General features: G+C 37.1%; 1 protein-coding gene across 3 annotated transcripts in view; it reads right to left on the reverse strand.

The window, feature by feature from the left end:
* Positions 1 to 24,801, reverse strand: part of scn5lab (sodium channel, voltage gated, type V-like, alpha b) — a 719,364-nt gene that overhangs the window by 507,371 nt on the left and 187,192 nt on the right. For all 3 annotated transcript variants that reach the window (XM_039753644.1, XM_039753645.1, XM_039753646.1), the window contains exon 8: positions 8,282 to 8,345. In XM_039753644.1, the coding sequence (XP_039609578.1) occupies positions 8,282 to 8,345 (64 nt within the window). The remainder of the gene's footprint in view (positions 1 to 8,281; positions 8,346 to 24,801) is intronic.

Here is a 24,801-nt window from a genome sequence, read left to right on the forward strand (position 1 = left end):
TGACTAAGTGTAGCAGCCCTTGAAAATAAGGCTGCACAGGTTCAGATTGTTAAATTTTCTGTCTTTAAGTTGAAGTTGACAGTCAGGAGCTAAGTGCATAGTAGGTCAAGATCATATAATAATCTGCCAGAGAAGGACAGCTGCCCTGCATCTAGCTCTATATTTAAACCTCTCAGATGCTGTGAAGGAGCTCAATTTGGGCTGGCAGTCTGGCCCTGGCAGAGGGGACAGAGCCAACCTGACAGAAAGAAAGCGGGACTAATCCTCTGTGCGTGGTTGAGGTCAGAACAGCCATTAACAAACCCATTAGTGAGAGGAAAAAGAGCTTAAAAAGGGATAAAATGTGACTAAAACAGGGAAATCCTTTCTATGCACTGGGCACTCTGTAGCCTGCAAGGCATCACTTGTTCATGCCAGCTACAGATCGAAAGATAGAAAAGCCATTTTCTTTAAATACAGTCTGAGATCAACTGTGTTTCTTACTTTTTTCTTTGGATTTTACAAAGAGCAAGGCTACAGTAATCTCCCTTTGACTTTTTGGAGTGTGAATACTGTTCCATTACATAACAACAATCCTAATACTCTTGGTTTATTTGAGCTTTGTCACAGACAAGGTTGCAGACAAAAATAAAAATAAATATAAGAGCTTGTCTGTTTATATAAAATAAAAGGTAAAAATAATACTAACTTAATTGCCTGAATGGTTGTAGGCTAGCAAAGCACAATTATACTCTTGCCATATCCTAATTATGGACAACTTCAGGTTTCTGGAACTGGCTGTTTACTGCCTGTATGGAGTGTGGCATTTTTACATTTTCCCTGGCGCAATTATTTCCTTCCCAAAGATGTGAGCATTAAGTTAACTGACAACCCTAAATTGCTTCTGTATGTGCAAATGTTGGTGTATGAGCAAGTCTGCATAACAGCCTGCATCTCCATAAATATCAAGACTGGTGTTCTGTTCACCATCTCACAAACTGGCTTACCTATTTTCATAAAAATATTAACCTAACATGAAAGTATTAAAGATGAAATTTGAAAACTTTAGGAAACCCACATATACACTGGAAGAATAAGCGATATTCTCACACATAAAGTAGGAACCAAGTTGATAACTGAACTCAGCACTTTGAATCTATGAGTTAGTATTAACCATCATACCAACACTGTTAAGGCCAATTATTGATTTACAAACTATCAGAATACATTTAAAACAGATACTTTTACTGACCGGATTAATGATTAAGTGGCAATCCCAGGAACATACTTATTTGTACCTGGTTCAAAATTGAAACAAAGGAAGTATAATACTTGATAAACAAAATTAAAAGTAAAGTAACATATAACTGGGACATTCTACTAGTATAAGAAAGGGGGAAGTGGATGAAAAGTTAGCTGTGTAAAGCATCTGTTCTTCCTTCTAACGTAACACAGGATATGATGATGAACCAGGTAATTTTATTTATATTCAGTAATAAAATTAGCAAATTTCCTTTCTTTCCCATACAAATAGACTATTGAGTCTCATTAACCCCTATAGTAATTTGGAGGGGGGTGTCATTATTAGTGATATTAGTGAAAAGCAATACTCCTATGCATTGATTGATACAATTATAAACAGCAGTACTATTACTTTAATTATTTTTTCTTAGATTCTGATATATCTTTAAAGACTATCCGTAACGCAAGTGAAAAAATTATTTAAATTACATAATTGTTTTAATCAGTGTGTGCACTTTGTGAAATCAAAGCTCCTCATTTCAGTTATTCTGTATTAAATCTCTGGTAATTAGCCTTCAACACCTTCCAGCAGGAATCACAGGTATCTATCAGCAAACTGCTATCAGACTGCTAAACACTTGTAATGTATTTTCACTGGAGTAATAAACAGAATGAAGAAACCAGATCAACTGCCACCAACTGACAGAATTTTACTGAGGGCCAGGAAAAGAAAGGTTAACTAAAAAGACCACTAAAGGCTAACGTTCTGATGAAAAAGACAGGCTGAAAACTTTCCTACACAATTGTATTAAAATAGCTCAACAGTTATACCCTACCATCCCAAACTATAGCATATGAAGTCTGTCCTGGATATTATTATAAGACAGCATTTTGTTCCTTATGCTGTGATTTATAAGCAGTGTTGCATTATTTGACGACAGTTTTTGTTTAGGGCAGGTCGACAACTATCACCTAGAAATGAGTAGATTTGCTTCTCTAGTTTTCTTCTACAATATTATATATCCCTAAAATTCAATTTGGTGGTTCCTTGAGCAACATACAAATAATTTGTCCTTGCTTGTATTGGGACTAATTGCTTTCCTATAGCATCTGTACAGGCAGGTGTTGTCACACAGTAACTAAGCCAATAGGCATCACAACAAAATTTTACCAGTTCAAACCCTGCCCACCTGTCCTTATATAATTGTTAACAAGTTACTTAATCAGCTTGTGCTACTATCTGTAAAAAAATGTACTTGTGAAGTTCAATATCCAAAAACACTACTTAAGAAAAGACTGCATGTTTTAAAATTTCCATTTTTTTCAGCGCCAAGAGGAGAATTTGAAAAATTACTATTTTTATAATCTAAGTGACCATCATCTAAGAAGGTCCATGTTCTGCATGTGAAGCTCTAAAATGACAAAACATATGAAAGTGGGGAGTACCCATAAATAATGTTTGTGCAAGCCTCTGTTAGGGAGTATGTCAAAAGCCATTGTGTTGGCCGCCTGGCGTGATGTTAATCCTCCACTAGTCACCAGCTACCTTTGGGACTTCGCTTTAATCAGCTGCTCACGCACATGCCATTGCTGGAATCACTTTCCTCTGGGTTGCCTTGAATTCTACGAGGAACTGTTTCTAAAAATCTATCACCATCACTTGGCACGAAATATCTGTACAGATGGGTATTTAGTTCAATAAAATCCGACGACTTTCTTTGTCAACACAAGAAGCCATTGGGTTTATGGGATTATATGCATTCACGGACAACCAACAAAAATGAGAAAAAAAGGCTAAAAGGTTGCTCTTAATATCACTTGGGCATAATGTTATAAAAAATTAAAATTAAGGAAGAAGGATCCACTTTGTTCTTACAGTCTTTTTAATTCTAATCTCAAGGAAGCCCAGGTAGACTATGTGGCAAGCAATACTATTGTCTACTTGCAGTCTATCACTGTATTCTCGTTTCTCATTATTTTTCTGAATATGTACTGCTCTGTAAGAATTGTGAATCAACCTAACAACACTGCAGACCTGTTATCGTACATTATGACACCATACTCTGAATCTGATGAGCCCCATCATAAGCACAAACTAAAGTAACAACTGATTTGGGGTGAATAATTGCTTGCACTGTGTTTACTATTTATGGTACTTGTAAAAGTTAGCTTTTTTTTTCAGTTCAGTGATTTCTTCAAAATGTCACATATATTTGTCTCTTTCTTTTTTTCCCTGGTGCTGCACTGACATCATGCACCAGAAGGCATGAGCTTATTCAGTGCAAGCAGGAACACGCGCGTGGCCAGATGCTGTGGGCTACAATATGCTTGACCTGGTGGCAATAAACACACATGTACTGTACAAGGCATGCACGGGTCCACTGAGAAAAGAAGAGTGTTCATGGCTCACCTTGCAGAGAAACTTCGTCGTCGCTTCTTACAAGAAAAGGTGATGGAAAAAGAAAAAGAGGATGCAACATTGACAAGCTTCTGTTCCAAGACTGCTGCTTCCCCCCGGAAAGCAAACTCAGTCAGTGTCAGGTTCCCCTTCAATGTAATAGGAACCACAGCACAAAGAGAAGTGTGTAAGTTGCAACACATACACACGTCATACATGTAGGAAGGACGGTCCTTGGGTGCATGGGAACTGTTAACATTTGAATTTGATGATTAAATATAGCAAGCAACTGACCTCTCTGTACTATTCTCTCCTCTGCATGTCCTGGAGTACAAGAGAAACACCACCAGGCACCAAAATGTGGAGAGTGGGCAAGATCGAAAAAAAAAAAGTGGCCACCGATTACAACCACAAGAAGCCATGCAAATGAATATGAATACTATGAATAATGATGCATCAGTGCAATAAGTTTTCCGAAATGTACTATACAGGTCATAAAATGAATTATTCAAAATATCATGTATACCTGTGTCTCTGTCAGTGCAGTTTTGACATCATTGACCTTAAGGTGCATACTAATTCAGAGTGATCAGGAACACTCAATAAAACTGAATAAAAAAAAAATTCAAGTGACAATGAGATACAAAGAAGGCAGATTCACCAGCGTTAGTGTGTCAGCTTTTATCCCCCCAGATCAGAGAATTTCTAGTTCCATTGCCTCAAAACACCACTCACATCTACAGTTATTCCCAGTTTCAAATAAAAACTAACAGCGTCAGATCTCTTTGTATCATGATGGTGACTGAGAAAAAAAAAATGCTAACTATTACAAGTACTATAAATTTACACTGGCTGTTGCAGATGCAAATCAAATGTATGTTTTTTATTGTATAATATTAACAATAAGAGCAGCTCACTTCTCAAAATGGTAAATCTGCGCGGTACCCAGGACCGAACCCACAGCCTCTTGATTACAAGGCAGCAGTTCTTACCGCTACACCATGGAAGCTGTCATATTACACTTGCATCTTTTGTGAAAGAATTTATTTGATATTTGGACTTAACACATTATACAGTTCATGTCTACATTTTGTAATTCATTACTAAAACATGAAAAAAGCTGTTTTAACGATGTGTTTACATAGATTGCTGTAGACACGGAATACACATGAATTGCATGTGTTCCAAATAATGATATATTTATTTACCCTCTAAAACTCCAGTACTTCACTCCAAGATAGAACTTTTTGCCCCTTCTGTGGTTTTTTTGGGAGGGGCGGGTGGTATTGCAAGCTGCTTGCAGCTTGTGTTGGTCGACACATTTACAAGGCAAAAGACGTTGACGGAGAGGTGCGAAAGGAATTTCAGGTGGGCTGGATTTACGAGTTTTTTTAAAAAGGCTTTGGTAATTCTAGTGTTAAGTATTTTTTTCTGCATGCTTAACCTTATATATATAAACTGCTCAAAAAAATTAAAGGAACACTTTGAAAACACATCAGATCTCAATGGGAAAAAGAAATCCTCCTGGATATCTATACTGATACAGACTGGGTAATGTGTTAGGAACAAAAGGATGCCACATCGTTTGATGGAAATGAAAATCATCAACCTACAGAGCCCTGAATTCAAAGATGCCCTAAAAATCAGAGTGAAAAAATTATGTGGCAGGCTAGTCCATTTGGCCAAAATTTAATTGCAGCAACTCAAAATTGTACGCAGCACTTTGTATGGCCCCTGTGTTCTTGTATACATGCCTGACAACATTGGTGCATGCTTCTAATGAGATGACAGATGGTGTTGTGGGGGATCTCCTCCCAGATCTGGACCAGGGCATCACTGAGCTCCTGGACAGTCTGAGGTGCAACCTGGTGGCATTGGATGGACCAAAACATAATGTCCCAGAGGTGTTCTTTTGGATTTAGGTCAGGAAAGTGTGGTGGCCAGTCAATGGTATCAATTCCTTCATCCTCCAGGAACTGCCTGCATACTCTCACCACATGAGGCCAGGAATTGTCGTGCACCAGGAGCCACTGTACCAGCATAGGGTCTGACAATGGGTCCAAGGATTTCATCCTGATACCTAATGGCAGCCAAGGTGCCTTTGTCAAGCCTGTAGCGGTCTGTGTGACCCTCCATGGATATGCCTCCCCAGACAATCATTAACCCACCACCAAACTGCTCAGGCAGCATAATGTTCTCCATGGCTTCTCCAGACCCTTTCACTTCTGTCACGTGCTCAGGGTGAACCTGCTCTCATCTGTAAAAAGCACAGGGCACCAGTGGTGCATCTGCCAATTCTGGTATTCTATGGCGAATGCCAATCGAGCTGCATGCTGATGGGCAGTGAGCTCAGGGCCCATTAGAGGACATGGGGCCCTTGGGTCACCCTCATGAAGTCTTTCTGGTTGTTTGGTCAGAGACATTCACACTAGTGGCCTGCTGGAGGTCATTTTGTAGGGCTCTGGCAGTGCTCATCCTGTTCCTCCTTGCCCAAAGGAGCAGATACTGGTCCTGCTGATGGATTATGGACCTTCTATGGCCCTCTCCAGCTCTCCTAGAGTAACTGCTTGTCTCCTAGAATCTCCTCCATGCCCTTGAGACTGTGCAGGGAGACACAGCAAACCTTCTGGCAATGACACATATTGATGTGGCATCCTGGAGAAGTTGGACTACCTGTGCAACCTCTGTAGGGTCCAGGTATCGCCTCATGCTACCAGTAGTGACACTGACTGTAGCCAAATGCAAAACTAGTGAAGAAACAGTCAGAAAAGATGAGGAGGGAAAAATGTCAGTGGCCTCCACCTGTTAAACCATTCCTGTTTTGGGTGTCATCTCATTGTTGCCCCTCTAGTGCATCTGTTGTTAATTTCATTAACACCACAGCAGCTGAAACTGATTAACAACCCCTCTGCTACTTAACTGACCAGATTAATATCCCATAAGTTTCATTGACTTTATGCTATACTCTGATTAAAAAGTGTTCCTTTAATTCTTTTGAGCAGTATATATTTAATGCATGCATTAAACCAATTACTTAATTCAGCCACAGCACACATTTCAAAAACTGTTGATTTTCTTTTTTTTCTAAGAACACCGTCAAGATGTTTTGGTGACCTGAGAATCAACCTTACTGAGGCCCGCACCTTTCTTTATGTTCAGATAATGTGGTTAGCTGGTGATGTGGCCGCTTGTTTTGTGTCTCATTATTGTTTGGCTCCTCATTAAGGAAAAATAAAGAACTTAGGGGTTTGAATCAAGTTAATTAAAACAAAGGCAAAAGAAGTTAGTTAGCAGCAAAAACTAGTCACTAAGGATGAAGATGGTTTGAATGAAAACCTGCAGTCACTGCAGCCCTCCAGGACTGGAGTGCGACATCCCTGTTCTAGAGTGTAGAAGGTGTAGTAACAAAGTCTGTCCCAACTCTGCTTTAAGACAGAGAAGGGGTCACGTGTTCATACAGGACAACTTAAAGTCTCTCTCGATTTATATTCCCCCCCCACTCATGGGGTTGGAGCTGTGTGCTAATACCTTTTCTGTTTCTCCCTTTGCAGACTGGAACATTGAAGGCTATACCACTGGTGATGTCACTTCCAGTGTCCACCCACCTGTACCCACCACCTACAAACAGCGATGAGGTTTATAGACTGCCCCATTCAAATAAGCAGACGTTGATGTAAATGTAACAAATTTCAGAGAGTGAGGAGTCAACAAAGTCCACAGATAAAATTTGTATTACAATGGGGTACAAGGGGGGTACCTGTTAAGTTTAAACTTATACCATCTATCCCCCTTGGCTTGGATCCTAGAAAGCTAATTTTGCTTGTACTTCTCTCTCCCTGTCTTTCTGCCTCAAGGGAAGCAACAGCCACAGTATCTGCCTCTAAAGCTTTAAAATCTTTGTCTTTTCCATTTCTAACATATTAAGTTATTATAAATTCTGTTTAATTTATTACATTTTTCTATTCTTCCACTGGGAACAGTCTATAGAAAGTTATGAATTTCATTTCTAATGTTGAATAAGGCAGATATTTGTGCTTATGCACATCAATTAATCATTGTATTGATTAATCATTACAAGGAAAAATATTGTAATACTATGCTATACCAGTTCCCATTTCAAACTCCTAACACCTATAACACCCTTTCCTTATTTGTCCTATTTGTGAAATATACACAGATCTGTCTAGTTGCTTTTTTTTTTTACTCTTTAAAGTATATTTTTCAAGACTTTATAAGCCACTGAGTTATTCAAGAAGTGACGAGTAGTCAACAACTAGTTTACCATTTTTCACACTGCACAAGGGGTTGTCATTCTCTCGTAGCCATTGAACAATTATGGCATTACTAAGCAAATCATTTGAAACTCATGTCCCAGTAATATAATTCTAATTCATTCATTAACCTTCAGTGTATCCTTAAACCAAACCACTTTGATTGCTTTGTCCCAAAAACAATACTTCAGAAATCTAATGAAAATTATTATAAATACATATAGTATTCTATTATAAAAGAAGGGTAATGCTACAGCATCAGTGTAACTAAGAAAAGGACTCAAAAGGTGCAATTAATTCTAAACTTATCAGTAATACATATGGCATTGTCACATCCCTGACACACAGCACCAACAAAGGTTAAAAAAGGATAGAAAAAACAACGTCTTACCCAGCGTCGCTTCCATTTCCACATAGCAGGGGGTCTTTGGCTTCCTCTTCCTTATAAAAGTTAGCTGAAAAAAAAGCCATACACAAACCATTAAACCAAAAACCTTTGTCTATTTGGTGTCACAAATTGAAAAGCTGAAATGAAACAGTCCAGTACCCTAGTATATGCATTATCACCACATTTATTTCTTTATACACAAGCCACCTATTCTAAATTTTCAAGACAGGAGTCCACAATCATAGTGCCAGTCATTCAACTAATCTAACTTTCAAATCTTTAGATGTAGGGCTAAAAAATACTTTACAGGGTATTCAAACATACAAAGGCAACTTAGAGTTTTAATTCAACATCCACCAGTATTGAAATTGGTAGGAAATTGGAATGCCTAGATAAAAAATCCAAAGGAATGAGTTAAGAACCTAAAAAGCTCCACAGTAAGACCCATTTGGCTATAGTTCAAAGCTGGTTAGGAGGCTATTAGGCATTTGCACAAACCATTGTACTAACATGTCAACCATATTTTTTTTTGTTTTGATGAAGTAAAGCAATACAATGAAGTAAAGTAAGCTGCCTTAACTGCAATACGATATTTGGAATGGAAAAGGCGAGGAAAAACATATCTGTAAATCCAGCCGCAGTCTAAACTGACTGTGGTTATAAACCAGATGTTTAAACGAGGAAAGTGCCTAACAAGAAGTTTAAACAAATTCTAGTCAATGAGAATGCCAAGGCTATTATCAAAACCTCACTGCAACCAAAGCAAAGCTGAAAAACAAAAAGAATGTATTTGGATCCCTGTTTAGTTTAGAGTCTCAGTCTTTAACATTAGAAAACAAAAATGAAACCAAAAGTGACTATGTTTAGAACCAAAGAATAGCCCTACAAAAATGTTCTTTTTTATTATTTTTATATATAAGCACTACAGAAGGTCAGTTGACATCCTTGAGATAACACAGTGAGTCAATGATGGTGACTGAAGAGGTAATCTTGGGTTTACAGTCCAATACCTTAACCACTTCAATAGGCTGTTACATTGTTTTTGTTACCTTTTATATGATTATGAGATGATATGATTATACCACTTCTCTTTTGCATCATTTTATGTCCTCTATGAAAAGGAATAGTCATAATCTAGATTAGCAGCAAGCAGTCTTATGGGCTTGTTTGGGACAGCTTCACTAAACCTAGTATTTAGTTCAGATTGTTACAAGTAGTCCTAAGCTTTTCGATATTCTTATGACTTTATAAGGCTTAAATGTCCCAGATGTAAACTTGCACTTAAAAAATTAATAACAAAGTAAGGAGTATCTGAACTATTTAATTTCAGTGGCCAGCAGCAATGAAGCAAATAACTTGATCAATACAATATAAAAAGAACGATAAGGGTTGAGTGGTCTCTCTTCTAGCTGCATCCCGGCTGAGAGCCAAAAAAGAAAAATAATCTTTTGCTTCCTCTCCTTCTAACTAAAATGACTATTGAGGTAAGGATGTAAGATTTATTCCAGAAATAGACGGTGTAGTAACTTTAGTGACTTATCCAAAATTCCAAAGCCAAAATTAACAGTGGTTGGGTATCCTTGTCAAAATTCAATGCCACTCTTACAAACACTTCAGTTATTCCAAATGCTCCAATTTCTCTGAAACAAATGATAGAGACGTGAAAAGGAGGGAGCCATATCTTTTACAACTTTGTAAAAATTGTGCTGTACGATACATATTCATTTTTTTATAACAAACTTAGTACCACTGGAGACTTCACTGCAACCCACATTCTAGTGTGACTTCTTTGTCTTTCATGCCACCATCATCATTAGCAAAGCCACATAATATATAAAGCATTGCCATCCAATAGATGAATGACAAGAATGACAACAAATATGTCTAACTCCAATGGCTTAGTCTGAGTACAAGGTAAGGTAGTATGGCTGACCTGGGTGGCACTCCACATACTGTATTTTTGTGACATTTGTATGGAAAATACTCATTATTAATTATAATGTATCAAAAGAGACAGAGAGAGAGAGAGAGAGAGAGAGAGAAATGCAGTCTTAGAGATGGCACTATTCAACTATTGAGACATAGCATGCTGTATCACAGTATGATTTGTCAGATGCATGGCAAAAGACAACACAGCTCTCCAGGGAGTCATAAACTCAGCACAAAAAAATCACAGGCTGCTATCTGCCCACCCTGGAAGACATTGCCTGCTCCCACTCTCACCAGAGCCACAAATATCTTTAAGGATCCTTCACACCCTGGTCAGCACCTGTTTGAACTGTTGCCCTCTGGTCGGCATTATAGATCTTTGAAAGCACAGACCGACAGTTTTAGAAACAGTTTCTTTCCATCGGCCATAAATATACTGAACAAAAATAAGCAAATTAAAGCAGGTTAAACAATATTTGGTCAGTGCTGAAAAATAGAATCATACATACTACTGCTGCCCTCATGCAGCTACTCCCCACTGAAATTGTATTATTTATTATTTATTCGATTACTACTGGTTTGATTTTTTTAAACTCATTTCTTTTTAATTATGCATTTTACATATAATATACTGTTATATATAAATTGGGCTAAATGTCCAATATCCTTTAGTGGAATATATTTTTTATATTTTATTATTTTTATGTTGTTCTTCATCCTTTAGTGGAATATATTTTTTATATTTTATTATTTTTATGTTGTTCTTCTTCTGTGTATTATGTGTTGTACTTTTTTTCCCAGCTGGGGCGGCACTCATAATTTCATTGTAATCTTTTTTACAATAACAATATAAGGTTTATATTTTATTGCATTCTATTCTATTCTATATAAAAATTCTGTTTTGCTTAATTTTCAAATGATATATGTGATATACAAGTTCAAATTGAGTGCACCATCTTAATATGTATGGGACAGGCTAGGGTGTAATACATTTAAGAATTAAGCCAAAGAATAAAGTAGCACAAGTAAAGGTAAAACCACTTATATACTATTCCTTTTTTGAAAATATAATTTTGATTTTTTTTTTTTTTTTTTTTGTTAAAACTTGATTGCTATGTATTGATTGTAATAAAATTAATAAATAAATAAAAAAAAAAAAAAAGAAAATATAATTTTGAGCTAGGCACCCAATCAGCTTTTGAAGGATTGTAATTTTTCACCTTTGGTGTCAGAAACAAATTGAATTAAATGACTGTTTACATTAACAAAAAGTTCAGATTTATATAGAGAGTTACTCTTTAAACACCAAATGAAAACCAAAGATGAGGAACATACAATTAGATAGATAGATAGATAGATAGATAGATAGATAGATAGATAGATAGATAGATAGATAGATAGATAGATAGATAGATAGATAGATAGATAGATAGATACTTTATTAATCCCAAGGGGAAATTCACATAATCCAGCAGCTGTATACTGATACAAAGAAACAATATTAAATTAAATAGTAATAAAAATGAAAAGAATTAAAATAAAATTAATGTTCGCATTTATGGATTAACCAAATCCACTCAGAAATTACTCAGACCAGGTGTTAATCTTATATTTTAAGAATCTTAAAGTAGACACCTAAAATATTCATTCTGTAGCCACTTTGTTAGTTGCTCCTATTTATGTATAAACCTTCTATTTAAAACAACCAATAATATGACTTCAACTTGTTGATGTTCAAACAAACATTTAGTAGGCAAGGCATGTATAATAAGTAACTTTAATCATAGTATAATTTTTGGTGCTACATGTATATATTGTCATTTCAACATTATACAAATAGTTGCCCTCACAAAATGTTCATGTGCTAAACAGGGGTCGGCAACCTTTTTAAAGCAAAGAGCCATTTTATCCTAAATGTTTGACCCAAGATTTACAAAGAGCTGCAATGGGTAGAGAAGAGTGTTTGAGATAAGATTTTTTAATGTGATATGGGTATATATGAATTAACACAAAAAAAAAACTTCAAGTACTTATAGGAAATAAAGAAAAACAATTTAATGAGACTTCTGACACTGCATTTCTGCACAGACTTCTTTCATGTTCAGTGACTAGTTGGAAGTCTTCAATTTTAAACATGATTTCAAGTTTACATCATTAAGCTGACTTCTTAGCTTGTATTCAATATCATTCCTGTTGGAGAATGTCTATTCACAAGAATAAGTGGACCCAAAAATCATCAAAATTCCAAACAATACCATTTTGAGTTGACAATAATATCTTGTAAGGCTGTTCCACATTTCAAAAATTCAAAAGTGCTGTCCATTTGTAATTCATGGCTAAAGTCGCATTTTCTCTTTCCAGGTTTTCTAGTTCCACTTGTAAAGATGTAAATTTCAAAGACAACAAATCTTTGCTTTTCAAGTCTGTCAGATGTAGTTCAAACTGAGCTCTGTCAACTGTTGGAAAAGGCAAAAAATCAATTGATTGACATTTGCCACAAGTGGTTTTGTCACAAATGAAAGAGTTGACTTTTCATTTTTGAAATCTTTGAAGCAACCAGTAAATGAATCATGCATTTTTGTAATAGTTGCCAGAAAGAACTTGCTATCAATGACACTTCCAGTAGTTTCCAGATGTTTTTTTAAGTTTTGAAAAGAAACAGATTTCCATTTTTCAAGTCTTCTGAAAATAAAAGTAGTTTTCTTTGAAGAGGGTAACAAAGCCTTTATTTTTAACTGTCATTACTGGGTGCCCCCTTTGTAGTGATAAGATACCAATTTCTTAATGTCAATTTCCCTAACAGTTGAAAATTCCAAAATTGCATCAGAGATATTTTCACTTTGCATATTTTGCTTTATTCTTTCTTCTCCAAATGCTTTTTTTTTTTTAAATGCGTCACTCGTTAAAAAGTGACATTCAAGATTTGATTTTTTGTTATTGGAGAACTTTTCATTGTGATTGAAACATGTTAGAAGACCCATAGAGTTGTTCGTCTCAGTTTTAAATTACTTGGACGCATAACGGCGCAAAGGTGACTAATATTACAACATTGTTCAGTTCTGTAGTGACAGTCTTCATCCCCACCCCACCCCCCCCTTTCTTCTGTACATCTCTGCAGTCATTTGCCCTTCACTCTCCACTTCACTACTTTAACTGTACTGAGCAAGCAGTGCAAAATGTACTCACCACTCCAAACTCAGCCGGCTATATTTTGTTAATATGAGAAAATACAATACTGTTTATGATGACCTGGTAAGGCATGGTAAAGATTAACCACAAAAAGTATTTGAAAAAATTAGGAGCCCCAATAAATGTTGAAGGTACATCCAATCTCGAGTACTGAAGAAAACTCTGGAGAGCATATGATTCAAACAAATTCCCTGTCCAGCGGTTACAACGGTAGATGAGCTAGTTGATCATTATAATACATCCTTGAGCAGTGTGTTTGACCTCCATGCCCCTATCAGGACACGTGAAGTTATGTTTGTACGCTCTGCTCCCTGGTATACACCAGAGCTACGCCAAATCAAGAGGGCAGGACGTGCTTTGGAGCGCAACTATAGGAAGACTGGACTCACTGTCCATAAGCTTGCATTTCGTGACCATCAAAAGGCCTATTCCAAGTCCCTAAAAGATGTGCAAGGCCAATTTTATTCAAATCAGATAAAAAAAAATATGGGAATCTTAAAGTAGTTGTTTGCTACAATAAATCAACTTATGGAACCACAGCAGCCATCTTTCTCAACGCCAGTTACTAAGGAGCATTGTAACAGCTTTATTGACTTCTTTAGATCAAAAATCTATAACATTCGCTCCTTAATGCCTGGACCACATGTTCCGCCTATGCCTGCTTCAAATCCATCAGCTGGGAATGTGTCATCTTTCACACATTTCACGGAGGTTTCCAGCAGCTACATTGGTGGAATTGTGCAAGGAATGAAACCATCATCCTGCACATTGGATCCTATTCCGACAGTTCTGCTTAAGTCATTTATCCACATTTTCAGTCCAACTATTACAAAGTTAGTCAATCTCTCGCTACAAACAGGCCATATGCCACCATCTCTCAAAGCAGCTGTCATCCGCCCACTGCTGAAGAAGTCCTCATTAGATCCTGAGGTTCTTGCAAACTACAGGCCCATCTCAAACCTGACGTTTTGTCAAAGATTATAGAAAAGACAGTTGCCCTTCAACTCCAGAGTCATCTTACATGTAATAACCTGTTTGAAAAGTTCCAGTCAGGCTTTCGTTCAACCCACAGCACGGAAACAGCACTGCTCCGGGTGACAAATAATTTACTGATGGCAGCTGATGCAGGCTCACCATCCCTGCTTATTCTTCTGGACTTGTCAGCGGCCTTCGATACAGTTGATCATTCCATCCTCCTGGATCGTCTTCATTACACAGCTGGACTCTCGGAACTGCATTACGGTGGTTCCAGTCCTACCTGTCTGGCAGGACTGAACAGGTCTCGTTGGGAGATTGCTCCTCCAGATTGTCAACTGTTTTATGTGGGGTCCCGCAGGGGTCAGTTCTTGGTCCTATTCTTTTCACTATTTATATGTTACCTCTTGGGCATGTCATTGCCAAACACGGACTATCTTTTCATTGTTATGCCGACGACACGCAGCTTTACATTAAAACTGCCCCAAACCCTTCAGAGGCCACATTACGCCTTACTACATGCCTGGAGGAGATAAAGGCTTGGATGAACAGCAATTTTCTACAGCTGAATAGCAATAAAACTGAGGGACTCCTTGTTGGCACCCCCCACCAGATTCGTTCTTTTCCAATACTCCAGTTCACTTTTGACAGCCAGGTCATTACTCTTTCTTCTGCAGTCACTAATCTGGGGGTTCGGTTTGATCCACAGTTGACCTTCAGTGACCACATAAAACATGTGTGTAAGGCATCGTTTTACCATCTACGAAAAATTTCCAAACTTCGCCCCCTATTAACCATCCCAGATGCAGAGAAACTTGTCCATGCCTTTATCTCCTCAATGCTGGACTACTGCAATGGACTTTTTGCGGGAATTCATACCAAGGACATACAAAAGCTTCAATATATCCAAAATAGTGGTGCAAGAATCCTACTAAGAGTAAGGAAATTCGAACATATTACTCCCATCCTCAAATCACTTCATTGGCTCCCTGTTTCCTTCCGGATTGAGTACAAAATTCTTCTACTGACCCACAGATGTATCTACGGCCAGGCACCTTCTTACCTTCAGGATTTGATTCACTTACAAACTTCCAATTGGATCCTCAGATCATCTGGCAGCATGCAGCTTCATACTCCCCTTACTAAGCTCCGTACTATGGGGGTCGAGCTTTTTGCTCTGCTGCCCCACAGCTCTGGAATCAGCTCCCTGTTGAACTAAGAACTACACAAAACCTGGACATTTTTAAAGCAAATTGGAAGACTTTTTTATTTAGGAAAGCATACAATTGCTAAGATTGTTGATTTAATCTAGTCTTTTAAACTTTTAAATTTTGTGGTTATTGCTTTTGTTGTAGCACTTTGAGATCTTGTCAATGAAAAGTGTGTTATAAATAAAATCTATTATTATTTATTATTATGATTTGACTGAAGATGTAATCTTGTCGAACAAAGTGAGTTTGAGGAGGGTGTAGATGTAAAACAAAACAGAGGTGCGCGATGGATCGCCTGATTCACATATAGCTATAGAAATACAGCACCTAATGAAAAATAATATTACACAATAAATAAAATACTTTTACACAAGTATTATCAAATAATATGTTAAGACATGAAAATGTGAATGTGTATATCGTTTTCAGGAGAAAGGCAGCCATCCAGTCAAAAAGTAGAATGTGGCTCATGAGCCACAGGTTACTGACCACTGCTCTAGAGTTTACAGAGAATGGTGCAATAAATATATTAAAAAAATTGATGTAAAGAGCAATAGCTGTATGGGCAAAAGTATATTGTTAGTGACAAAAGTCAGAGGAGAATAACTCTAACTTTTCAAGCTAATAGAAATAACTCAGATTCAACAAGTTGAAGAAGGACACGTCTGGAAACACAACACACTGGACCTTGAAGCACATGGGTCACTGAAGCAAATGTCCATATCAAGTTTATAAATTTATCAGTAAAGAACAGAAGACAAATCTACACTGGACACCTGATCACCAACACTGTGAGACAGAAATCTGGATAAATGTCATCTGGTGTGATGAATCACAGTTTCTGCTGTGACATACAGATGGTAGGTTCAGAGTTGTAAACTGTGATATGTGGCCCATGTCGATTTTTAAGTAAATAATCGAGACCTGACTTGTGCAGGCTAAAGGGTTGATTGGGGTACTTGGCTGATCACGCATTCACGCGCAAATGTGAGTGGGTTAGTCAGGTGCCTCATTCACACCTCAGAGTAGGCAGAATACCACTCCTGTACCCAATAGGCCAGTGAAAATCCAGCCTGTACAACAGAGAACTGGGGGTTAAGGATCAGGGGAAATGATTAAGAGGATCAAAGAAGAAAAAAGAAGAGATAGAAATTAACAGGAAGAAGGATGGAGACAGCAGGATTGGGTGACAGCAGCGAATGCTAGTGAGGAGGCAGGCAGCTGGGTAGAGAACCCTGAGAAGGAGAATATGACTGAAGCCATGGTGAATTGTTGCTCAGAAGGGCTCTTGTGTAAGGCCAAGGAATGGCAGTGGGAGTCAGACAGCAGTAGGGGGTCTGAGCCAGGTTAAAGGATGGCTGTGCCTGTCGAAAGAACATCTCCTCTGACTGCAGGATCCAATTTGGGCTAAGTAGAGGAGATGGTGAGATTGGAGAAGGATGTGTGATGAATGGTCTGTGGGGCCATGCAGGTTTTTAAATAATCATCTTCTGAGAGCATGCAGGATCAGGTGTTGGTGTGCTCATGGCAGTGCCACTTCGGGGTTGACTGCAGCGATTGGCTGATTGTACACTCATGTGCAAATGCGAGTGGTGCCTTAGTAACACTTTGAGTGGGCGGCAGGGTAACATCTGCACCCAATCATGCCATGTACCTCAGAGAGGGAGAAGTACGAGATAAGGGACAGAAAGATTGAAAGGGAGACATCTGAGGTGAAAGAAAAAGAGAGTGAGAGACAGGACTGGGAAAGCCAATGGTAAAGAGGAATGGAGGCAGATGATCAGGTGCGAGTCTCAGGAAGAGGAGACTGGGGCTGAAGACAGGGTGCTCTTATGGAGCAATGCTGAGGAGTATGAGACGCTCATTATGTGGTGCCTCCCTCAGATACCAAGGGACTGGTGGTGGGAGATATGTGTGCAGCTCGGCGTGGAGCCTCATGTAAGCCTAAAGACTGGCAATGGGGACCTGAGCCAGGTATTTACGGTTGGCTGAACCTGTCGGTATGTGGCTCCTCTGGCTGCAAGGTCAAGATAGAAAAAGACAAGTCACGTCAGGTTGTAGAAGGAGGCATTGGTGCTCATATGTCTGAATGAACTATATCTGGATTTTATCTACATTTCATTGGATTTATTTATTATGACTTTTTAACCTCCACATAGTTATCAGTGGTTTTATGGACTATTTATTTATACAGAAGAACTGACACATTGCACTTTTTGAACATTGTTTTGTTTTTGTTGATTTTAAATAAAAGCACTTGGTACATACAGTACACCAAACCCATGCAGCATGGGTATGTTTTCATTTGCCTGGCTCATCTCAGTCTATGACTACCGACGGTTTAGGGTTAAAGAAGTTACCATAAGTGTCAAGGAAAGTGAAGACCCACCCTGGACCATCACGGAATGCACCTTTGGATTTTGAGTTTTTACAACTGTTTCCTGCCATGTGTTTTAACCTTGTTTTTATGGATTGGTTTTAACCTCCATGTTCACCTAATTTTAATCGATTATTTATTTATTGAAGATCATTTTTGAACTGCACTGTTTGGACACTGTTTAAAAGCTGATGGCACTACTGCACCAACCCCTTGCTGAATATGTGTGTCCTCATTTGCCTGGCTCATCTCGACACATGACTATCAAATGGTTATGCGTTCCAAGAAACTCCTGGAAGCAGCACAAGGCATGGAGCTGATCTGAATACAAAGCATTTACCTATGGATCTTTCCTTGTATCATTAGTTCAGACTTTTGGAGGATATATAAAGGTATGAAGAATGTTTTTCTGGACCACATAAGGCCTCTTAATACCAACTGAGAATTATATAAATGCCATCACATACATAAGCTGTGTTGCTCATTATGTGCATCGATTAATGCCACAGTCAACTCTTTTGTTAAATAGTACACATTATTGCAAGCTAGTTCCACAAAAAAGTCAATGACTTCAGTTTACTCCAATGGCCTGAACAATCAATTCAAAACAAGCACTTTGGGATGGGATAAAATGAGAGGGTTTCAGTATCAATGAGGGTCCCAACAAAAGCATGGAAAGGTGTCAGTGGTTTGAGAGCATTTCACTTTAAAAGAAAATGCAGTGGTCTGCTGATGTTGACACTAAATCTGCATACCATCTATTCAGGAACAACTAAAAAGAGACATTTAGGTGTCATCCAAGACTCTCCTGATACCACAATGCCACAACATGAGCTACGGCTAACTACAAAATGCGTATAGCTGTGTGCCTTGTCAGCTTATTATTTTGGAAAAGGATGTATGCAGGCTGTACATAATTCCAGCTATCTGTTTAAATAATAAGGCAAACTCAGATACATTTAAAACTCTTTACATGCAAAAAAAAAAAAAAAAGACAGTTTGTGTAATGCTATGAATGACCCTTATGAATGTTCACAACCAAACTACAAAATTTCCCATAACACACAAACACAACAAAATTACTTCCAAACTTCTATTCTCATAAAGATACATGAAGGAGACATTTTCTACAACAGCAGTATGTAAGACTGCAGAGCATCTGCTTAGTAATGCTGTGTAATCCTTCAGCAAACACAAAGAAACATGCCCATCTACTGACAGCTCAGACTGTCGGTTACACAGAAAGCTTCTTATTTGCATAATACATTCACTTAGGATGTTTCAAAATGTGATAGGCTAAGATTGGACTTCAGATATTTGATAGGAGAATAAAACAGGAAGCCGAATTAATGAAAAGTTAAAGCTGACCTGGTCCCAATCACAATTACAGACAAGTAATTTAAATTAAAGCTAAACTTGACCCTTTTTTGTTGTATAAAAGGTTTCTATTATCCAGGAGAAAGTTGGCTGTGCAGTTACCTTTTTAACAAGCAGTAAGACAAAGGGTAACAGTAGAAGAGAGCAGAATGCAGCATTTTAATGAAAAAAATCTTGTACTCAAGCTTAACATTTAGTTATGTCAATTTTTAACATATAAAAGGTTATTTAATTGATAATTGATTGTTTTCTGTACACTGCTTGAATACGAATATCGTTGAGAGTGGCAGCACTACACTAAACAATGTTTAATGCTCTCCTGTGTGGAGAAGCCACATGGAATTATTACTCATAAGGTGAAAGATGTTGGTAAGGTGCAGCAGCACTTAGGCAACAAGTAGGAGCACTAATGGTTTGCTACCAGCATTTCTGGGTCTAAAATAAAGCAGGTACTTGGACCTCATGGAAAGCAAGGTAGTTTTTACACATTTGTTTATATTACATTGTAAATATTAAGACATTCAGTCAAACCTAGCAGCAAAAAACTGGGGGGAGAAAAGGCTCCTGAAATACTGAAGAGCTGAAGAAGTGGAATGTTACAATAACTGCCGTGCCGATATTTTCAGGTGCCAGTGTATTTTATGAACAGGAATGATAAAAACTACCAAGTATCCTCTAAGCAATATTAAAGGGCTGGCTGCATATGATTAACTCATCTGATGTAGTACGACTACATATCTAAAGAACTGAAACTTGACTAATTAAAATACAATTGTGTTTACATAAACAGGGAGGCTATAAGAAATCCTAAGTAAATCTACTGCTACTCTTAGAAAACAAGTGGATGCCAAGATATATATTTTACTAAGGATAAAGGTTGAAACTTATGGTGATGAAGTATTTGAAAGACTACAAATATTACAACCTGAGCTTTTCATTAAAATGAGTATTTTAGCAAATCTACCTGAACTCTCTATAATAAATTATCTGCATCTGCAAATAAGCATGAATCTAGTTTTTGAGATAAAGTCAGCCAAAAGCATGGCAAATCAGAAGCCAAATTGCAATGCAATTGCTGAGCCCTTGAAAATGAGCAAAAAAGAGTCAAAATGTGTGCAGAAAAAAGGCTTATGCTGTAAATACAGTAAGTATATCAATATAGTAATGCTTTGTCGTAATGATATTGACTAAAGGAGCAACTACAATAAAGAATAGCACTAAGTGATAAAACATGCTACAACATAATGGCTTTGTTAAATGCACTTTCAGAGAGCTCTTGGAAGTGAACTCCAGAGGGTTCAATAGGAACCAGTTCAAAACATTTGATTCTCGGACCACCAATTGCACAATATAGAAAGGTAACTGAAAAGAATCCTAGTATACTGTCTATAACATGTTAAACAAATTATAGAGATTTCTAAGAACATACAGTTATAAACAAGGACTAAAAGCATAGAAGATAGATAAATAAATTGTGGAGTTATAGTACAATAAAGCTATTATGAATAACCTGATTTTGAAATGAACTAGACAGATGACAACACCATCTCCTTTTAAGTTTTTCACACTCCAATTTTATCTTATTATATTTTTACAAGATTTCACTTTCACTGTGCCCACTCTGGTACCGTATTGTCCATAGGCGACTAAATCTTAGTGGTTAAGTGCTTTGGCAAACATCCAGTACAGTCTTTATCAGTTGCCATTCCAGCTGATGGAAGATTAACTGTCAAATTACATTTGTAGGTTTGTTCTGTGTGGATTAATTCTTCAACTTAAGGAACAATTGTTTATAACCTTAAAGTGTATGTGTTAGTAATAATTATTTATTTTTTTAAAAATTGTTCTCCCTGTTTACTTACCTGACACAACCTGGCAGCATCCTCATTTGATACCGTAACTATGGTGAGCAACTTATCGTTATACAGAGCAGACGAGTCTTTACCGCAATATCCTTTCAGAGAGTACAGAAAAGTATATTCTTAAAGTTGATGATTTGCATAGATTCGAAGAGAATCATGAGCATATATGAAAATAAGAATTATAGTATATCCTGGTGCACGTTAAAATAGTAAGGATTACAATTAGTCTTAGACCATGAAGGAGTTATTTATGATTTTAGCATAAAAGAGCTGCCTGCCTGCTCTTTTACTTGCTTTGTTTTGAATTTCTGTAAATCAAGGATGTTGTGTTCTTTAAAGGAGGTGAGCTAACAAGCAGCAAGATTTTGTTTTAGGAACACCAGTGCTGGATCTTCTGCCTGAAATAAATTAAACAAGATTCTCTAAGGATTCAAGGTTTAATTATGGGAACACTATAGGCAAGCTTTCATTCAGCTTGTATACATATAGGATAAAGGTATATTTAAGTTTATATGTTTGTGCCTCTTGATGAATAATAATAATAATAAAGTTACAGAAGACTATATTAAACCAGTTTTAAACTATGCAAGAATTAATTGTTAAGGACCTGTACTTTTATTTCAAGTAGTCATAAGGCACCATGCCAAGCTGTCTGCAGCTTAGCCCTTATCAGTGAAGCCGCATGCTGCCGCCTAACTGGCATGGCTGTCTATTATGTCAGCCTTAAGAGATGCTAGTGCAACAAGTAAACATTAATTGAATTATTAATTAAGCAGTCCATCTTTCACAGATGGGTTCTAATGAGTCCAAAGTTGTAGTGAGAACTAATTAACCAAAGGCCCTCAATCTTTAACAGCTCAGAATAGGGATGAGTTATTAGGTGATGCTCACTTCCAGGAGGCAAATTTGTCCTTTGAACCAAAGAGATTTTAATGAAGAAATATATAGTGAAGGGTAAATTGTTATGAGAAAGTTTGTGATGACAGGTGATTGTTATGAGAAGAGGTGCTATAAAAGGGCATTATTATTAGAAACCCTGTAGAGCAGATGATGGGAAATTGTGTGAAGAGGGGATATTTTGTGATAAGAATTGTAATAAATCTGAAACTCACAGAATGCTTGGGGCTCAAATCATCTGAACTGAGTCTGTATGTGCACCGTTAAATAAAGCTTGATTCTGTTACCTGTCCTGAGACTCCGAGTGCCTTCATGGGGCTGAGGGTGCCTGTGCTGCCTAATCTGCTTCAGCAAGAGTCACACTATAATCAATTCCAATTTCATTCATTATTCCTTGAGCCAACCCCCAGCTTACTACCTCAGTTAAATATAGAGATTCAGATTTTGATATTTTGTTACAATATTTTATTAGGATCTCAAGGAGCAATATTATACAGGTCTTACATTATTAAAAATGATTACACAATAATTTTCAATGTCATATTTTCATTTTGTTCCTCAAAAATAAAGTACAAACAAAATGACATACTTTACTATAAAATAATATCTACTGTAAGATTATATACAATAAAGTAAAACAGTTTAGAAAATTCAATTTTTAATTTTTAAAAATAAAATAATTGTCACATTACACCTGACATAGTGTAAACTGATAACTGATATTCTTCATTAATTTGTTCCAGAAGGCATGATGAGTGGCAAAAACGATAAGTACCAAACACATTTTTCACATAAGGAATAATGTAAATTGAATGAATCCATTCCAGACCCCTAGGAAGTCCACATTTTATAAGGCATTATATGAATTAATTGAGTTGCATTTTACTAATAAACACTACAGGGTGGTCCAGATCTAATTATGCAGATCCAGATCGTCTGGATGACTTTGATTTATGCGGGGACAATTCCAGTTCGGCGCAAAGATGATTCTTCAAGTCATCAGTTCGCACACTTCTCGATGGTCTGTGATTTTTCGGGTGATTTTCTATGTAATAAACTTAATAAGTTATAGCGTAATGACAATTGCATAATTAGATCTGGATCACCCTATATAAGTTCACAGTCATGAATAAATAAACAATAATAAGTTTAAATAAAATAATTCTACCTTTACTTTAAATGTACTGAGAGGAGCTGATGGCCTAAAGGGATGGTGGTGAGGAAGGTGTTGTGGATGAGAGATATTATTGTTTGGAAAGAGAGTCTCCTTCCATAAAATCTTTGGGCAACTGCCCTTTAACGGGTCTTTTTCTTTTCTGTCTCTTATCACCACTGAACCCTGCTTGACATTCACCAGGTTTATTTTCACTAGAAAACTATCCAATGATGAGTTCATGTATCCATGAATGAGTTCAATCACTGACTATTCGGAATGTCTGATAGATACCAGGTACACTTATGAGAAACCTTTTATTTATATATGGTGTTATTTACAGACAATTCCTAACTAGCATACAATTCTAATAACAATTCACTAAACTGATTCATTTCCGGAACACAGTTTCTCCCTATCTTGTCCTTTCGATTCTGTATATCTATACTGTTAGCCATGTGATTACTAAATGCTCACAATAAGACTATGATATCCGTAGATAATAAATTACATTTTTTGTTTGTACAAAGGGTGAAGAGATATTTGCAATACATCCAAGACAGTAAATCTTTTGCTGTGTGCAATTCCAGCTTACACAGAGGTAACTCTGCCATTTGCTGTTACATATTCAAACTGTTAGGCGGTTTGTTTTAGTTTTAATTAATGGTGCCCTTGAATAATCTCTAAAAGTACACCTAGTGAAGATCTTGAGCATGTACCATCTCCCTTAATCTTATAGCCACTAACAATAGCCGCTGTTCCTCTTTGCCGCTTTATTTTAATGCCCTCTTCTCATTCTCTCTCAGTAGTTTTTATAATCTGTCTTTTTGATATCACACCCTACTACAACACACTTAAAATGTTCATCATTCTCCATCTAGTGTGGCCTTTCCCTGACATGAAAGAAGGTAGCAGTGGTAAAGACTGATCAAAGGGTAGGAAATCTAATTAAGGAACTAGTGTGTCTGGATAGCTGCCTTCTTAGGTGGCCATCCACCTATTGGAATAAAAAGTAAAATATAACATTTCAGAAATCAAGAGCATTTCTAATCAGAGAGGACATTATTTTTAAATATTTAACTCCATCAAGTATAATTCCACAAATAGCTGAAAAACAAAAAGACTGATGTTTGCATGAAAAAAATAAATGTCTAAACACATATAAAATATTTTAAAATTCATTAAGCATTATGTAGTTGAGAAGCTATGACTAAATGGTCGTATTAATACTCATACTGACGAAAGAAACGTATTAAAATGCAAATGTAATTTTAAAAAATTTGGTTGACCTTTCTGGCTTCTACAGTATTTTCAAATCTTTCTTAATCCAATTCAGGGTAATTGTAGACCAAAGCCTATTCTTGCATGATCATGTGCAAGGCAGAAACCAACAATGACAGGTGGGCCTGTAACACTCCTACACATATTCACAATGGGATCAATACATCATGGGGGTAAGTAACAAAATAATAAATCTTTACATTTATATAGTGTTTTTCTCTTTACTCAAACTGTTCTCCATGCAGGGAGGACTGGGAAGCGAACCCACAACC

The sequence above is a fragment of the Polypterus senegalus genome, chromosome 5 (assembly GCF_016835505.1).
Source record: "Polypterus senegalus isolate Bchr_013 chromosome 5, ASM1683550v1, whole genome shotgun sequence".
In the NCBI taxonomy this organism is placed as follows: Eukaryota; Metazoa; Chordata; class Cladistia; order Polypteriformes; family Polypteridae; genus Polypterus; species Polypterus senegalus.